At 47.8% G+C, this 5,073-nt stretch overlaps 1 protein-coding gene across 1 annotated transcript; it reads right to left on the bottom strand.

Moving 5' to 3' along the window:
• Nucleotides 1–12: 12 nt before the first annotated feature.
• Nucleotides 13–4,644, bottom strand: LOC116547070 (putative pregnancy-specific beta-1-glycoprotein 7; the record flags this gene model as incomplete). The annotated part of the gene is made up of 3 exons (XM_032273135.1): nucleotides 13–947; nucleotides 1,343–1,621; nucleotides 4,324–4,644. Coding segments are annotated over 3 exons (863 nt in total), but the record flags the coding sequence as incomplete, so codon positions are not given.
• Between the last annotated feature and the right edge of the window lie 429 nt (nucleotides 4,645–5,073).

Here is a 5,073-nt window from a genome sequence, read left to right as displayed (position 1 = left end):
AGCCACTGATGTCAGAGCCAGGACACAGCTCAGGAGTCTCCCCTGAGGCTTCCTCTCTGCTTATTTCCCTGCAGCCTGACCCAGGGGACACTTGGCTTCAACTGGCAACTCGATTTAGCCAAATTCAAGACAGGCCACCAGGGCTCTTTCTCCTCACACACTGGTCCCACCCCAGGTGCAGTCAGGCAGGGCCAGTCACAGAGGAGCCTAGAGCAGAGCAGGGAGCAGAGTCTGAGCTGCTCCTCCCTCATCCAAGGGGCTTCCTCCTCTCATTTGGGGTAAAAGTATGAGCTTGTTTCAAGGCCTCAGATGTTTCTTGAAGCTCATGCAGTAGGTAAAAGAAAATAAAGACGTGACAGAAAGGGATATGTTGGCGACAGCGAGAAGCAACTGATCTTGAGGACTCTCCTTCTTGTCCCTCTGTGAAGCCTCTTCCACCACACAGGGCTCAGGGCTGACAAAGCCCCCTCCCTACGTTGCTCAGGCTGGACACAAGGTCAGTCATGAGAAATCAGAAAAACAAGGAAAACAGAGTCCGTAGAGATAAATTAGGAGGGTTCAGGAGGAGAAATTAGGATTTGCTTGTGCCTGCGGGACACAGGCTGGGAATAAAAATGTTTTCCTGACTTTCTCTGAAAGCCAGATAGACTCCATCTAAAAACCTACTGCCAGTGATGCCGGGATTCACTTACCAACGACTTTGATCTTCTTGAATGCGAAGGTTCTTTTGCCAGTGACTGAGTTATAAGCAAAACAAACATAGAGCCCAGTATTCTTTGTAGTGATTTGGGGGATAGAGACCTCTTTTCCTGGTGGCAGAAATGTCCCATTAACCATCCAACGATACTCTGCCGGTGGGTTAGAGTCCGCGAAGCAGGAGAGGTGGAGGTTTTCTCCTTGATGGTAAAGGGTATCTGAAGGAGAAATGCTGGGGAAGTCTGGACCATCTGGAGCAAAGAGAATAAAGCCACAGTAATGTCCTCTGAGGGAAGGGGATGGTCCTGGTCAGTTAAAGGGATACATTGTTCCTCTGAGCCAAGACACACCCTGAAGTCCCAGCCAAAACCCCTCTGTGTTCACTGAGCCGAAGCCTGAAGTATTCACCTGTTTCTCCCATCACAAGCTGTGGACCCCAAGTCTCCCATGACAAGAGCATCCCTCCCCCTATATTCTTGATCAAGACTGTGCCCACCCGGTTTCCCAGGGCAAGAAGTCATGGGCAGCTCGGGTGTCCAGAAGTAGGGGTGTCATACTTGAACCTGAGAGAGACTGAGAGTCCTGGCCTCTGGCTGTTTGGATTTTAGCTGGTGGCCTGGCCCACAGAGTAACAAAAGATACTCACAGGAGACCCTTAGGGTGACTGAGTCACTGCGGAAGACTTCCATTGAGGTCCGTATTTCACATTCATAGGATCCTGTGTGATTTCTTGTGACACTGTGTAGAGTGAGGGTCCTGTAATCATGAGACAGCCGTACGCTGGGACTCAACTGGAGGCTCTCACCATTTACCAACCACAGGTAGGTGGCATTTCCAATTTCAAGTTCACAGGTTAAGGTTATATCATCCTCATGTTCCACGGCGTTATATTTGTTGCTGGTGATGGCGACTCTGGGCAACTCCGCTGTGGAGATAACAGAAGATTGCCCTGTGTGGCATCTTTGATTCCTCCACAGGCATCTTGCAGTCAGAGTTGCATCTCCCACCTCTCAGCCCACCCAAGTCCTTGAAAGCCAGTGGCTGGTATGTGTGTCACAAGACAGATGTACGATGATCTAAGGAATCCAGGACTGTGAGGCCACCTGCTCTGTCTTAGGGAAGCACAGGCTTTCTCAGCTGTGAATTGAGCAGCAGTGATGGGTCATGAACAGACATGTGGGTGGGAGTCACAGCCCCTGGTGCCCCTCCCAGTCCTTCCCTAATCAGCTGACTGGCTGGCCCACCTTGGGTTCCTTACCTGGAATGTGCAACTGCTGGGTCTCTTCTAAATTCCATCCTACTTTGCCCCCTTAGATGTATTTTCTCTGCAGCTTCCCTTTCCAAGGACATTCTAGAGATGAGTAATAATGGGACTTCCCATTGTCCTGAAACTCTGAAGGTACTAAGCAGCCTGGCCTAGGACTGGATGTTTCAGGAGAAATAACCCAGTGGGGACCAGAGTCAAGCCTGGAGGTCAGCTCAGCCATCAGGCAGTGGAGGCGCAAGGTGGGGCAGTTTTCCCCAGATGTTTCAGAGTGACTGACTTGAGCCAGTGACCTCTAAAGATAGAGCAGAATCCATGCTAGAATGACCTAGAAAGAGCGAAGGGGACAGGCTAGAGCTGGTGGCTTTGGAGCAGAACCATGTTCCCTGTCCTGGGTTCTTGAAGTTTCCTCTCCTTCTGCAGAGGGCAGGTGAGGACCATGGAAATCTTTCTAGCAGTACACGTGGACATTTGCAAATGCAGAACTGACTGGTGGAAATGGGGAGCATGAACTGCTGGAAATCTGGTCCTCACGGACCATGTGTGTTTGATGGATATGAGATACAAATTTGGGAAGAAGTTTTGCAAATATTTTCTTTCATTGGATATTCTACTCTGATTCCATGGGTTTGCCTACTCTAGGGACCTCATGTAAGTGGATTCCAGAGTGAATCAGAGGAGAGACTGCTGGTTGCCAGGAGCTGGTAGTGGGGAGAATAGGGAATTATTCATTGGTGTACAGTGTCAGTTATGGGAGATGGGGAGGCTCTAGAGGTCTGCTGTACAGCTTGATGCCCATAGTTCACACAGATTGAGTATTTCTTATGCATAAGACTTAGGATGAAAAGGGTTTTGTATTTCTGACATTTTTTGATTCTGAAATATTTGCCATATACTTACTGATTGCATCCCAAATCTGAAAGATTCAAATTCCAAAATGCTCCAGTGAGCATTTCTTTTCAGCATCAGATTAGTAGGCAAAAGTGGGAGGTGACAAGTCAGATAGATTCCTGCCTTCTTTTTTTCCTCACCACGTTTCTAGCTTGGTGATTAGTCTTTGGTGAATTCCACACTGACCATGCTGCACTCGTATGTTTTTGAATGCTTTGAGATGTGAGAAGGGCTGGTTGTTATTTTCTGTGTCATCAGAACTTTCCACCTTATCATGGGTGCTTCTTTCTCTAAGTTTCTTTGTTGTGGAAGTCATTAATAAGAGCTTCTCAGGTCAGATTTAGGACAGATTTTTGTAATTCTGCAAAAAGTGTTACTGGGATTCTGGTAGGGGTTGGGTTGAAGCTGCAGCTTACTTTGGGTAGTACTGTCTTCCTAAGAATATTGAGTCTTCAAGTCCATACAAATGAAATGTCTTTCTATTTATTGATGTCATCTTTAATTTCTTTCAGCAATGTTTTGTAGTTTTCAGAGTAGAATCCCTTGACCTTTCTGGTTAAAGTTATTTCAAAATATTTTATTCTTTTTGATGTTAATGTCAATTGAAATTGTTTTCTTAATTTCCTTTCAGATTGTTCATTGTTAGTGTATAGTCTAAAGAATCATCTAGTAAGAGCAAAATGGACAGGCAAAAGCTGGTGGCTTTGGAGTAGAAACATTCCCTGTCATGGGTGTTTGATGTCCCCTCTCCCTTTGCAGAGGGCAGGTGGCTCTTTCCTGATATCCAGATAGACCTCACTGGGAAACATCGCCAGTGCTCTAGGGATCCACTTACCAGGGACTATGATCCTCTTTTTCTTTTGCCAGTGTCTGAGTTATGGATGACACAGTTATAGACCCCTCTGTATGTTTTAGTGATTTTGGGGATAAAGAACACTTGTGCTGATTGCTGGAACTTCCCATCAGTCAGCCAAGAATGCTCTTCCAGTAGGTGAGAGTCTGTGAGGCAGGAGACCTTGGGGATTTCCCCAGAATGGTAATAGCTGTATGAAGAAGAAATGGTAGGGGCACCCAGGCCATCTGGAGCAAAGAGAATAAAGCCACAGGTAATATTGTCAGGGGGAAGGGGAAGCTCCTGCTCTGTGGAAGGGCCACAGTGACCCTGTGAACCAAGTCACAACACGGAAGTCCCAGGCAAACCCCTGCCGTGTTCACTGATCTGGAGCCTGAGACACTCACCTGTTTCTTTCATCACAAGCTGTGGACCCTGAGCCTCCCATGATAGGAGCAGCCCCTTTCTTCCTATTGTTGATTGAGGCTAGGCCTACTCTGGTTTGCCCAGGGCAGAAAATCATGGCCAGCTTCGATGTCCAGGGATAAAGGTCTCTGTACTTGGACCTGAGAGGCCTGGCCACCGGCCATGTGTATCTGGGATGGAAGCCTGGGCCCACAGAGGAACAGAAGATACTCACGAAGGACATTCAGGATGACTGGATCACTGCGGCTAGCACTCACTGGATTCTTCACTTCGCATTCATAGGATCCTGTATCATTCTCCGTGACACTGAATAGAATGAGGGTTCTGTTGTGATTGGACAGCTCCCACGTGCTATTGATTCGGAGGCTCTGACCATTTACCCACCACAGGTAGCTTGCTTCCTTAATCTCAGGTTCATAGTTTAAGATCACAGTTTCAGTCTTCCTGGGGTTTGAGTTGCTGCAGGCGATGGAGGGCTTCGGAGTCTCCACTGTGTAGATAACAGAGAGATTACCCTTTGTGGCACCTTTAATTCCTACAAAGGCATTTTTCAGTGAGAGTTGGCATCTCCCACCTCTCAGCCTACTGAAGTCCTTAAAAACCCATGGCAGGTGTGTGTGTGTTATAAGACAGATGCACGACAATCTGAGGGCTCAGAGGTAGTGAGGCTGCCTGCTTTATGTGGGAGAAGTACAGACTTTCTCAAGTGTGAATGGAACAGCTCTGTTGGGTCATGGAAAGACACAGGACCAAGAGTCACAGCTCCTGGTGCCTCTCTGAGTCCCTCCCTCTCCAGCTGCCTGCCTGGCGCACCTTGTGGTCCTCACCTAGAACATGCAGCTGCTGGATTCTTTTCAGTTTCAGTTTTACTTCCCCCCCACCCCCGGTATGTTTTCTCTGCAGCTTCTCTCTCCAAGGACATCCTAGAGATGGGTGATGATGGAACTTACCATTGTCCTTTGGG

The sequence above is a fragment of the Sapajus apella genome, unplaced genomic scaffold, assembly GCF_009761245.1.
Source record: "Sapajus apella isolate SASKATOON/1434 unplaced genomic scaffold, GSC_monkey_1.0 scaffold2005, whole genome shotgun sequence".
In the NCBI taxonomy this organism is placed as follows: domain Eukaryota; kingdom Metazoa; phylum Chordata; class Mammalia; order Primates; family Cebidae; genus Sapajus; species Sapajus apella.
This window is presented reverse-complemented; position numbering and strand designations above follow the sequence as displayed.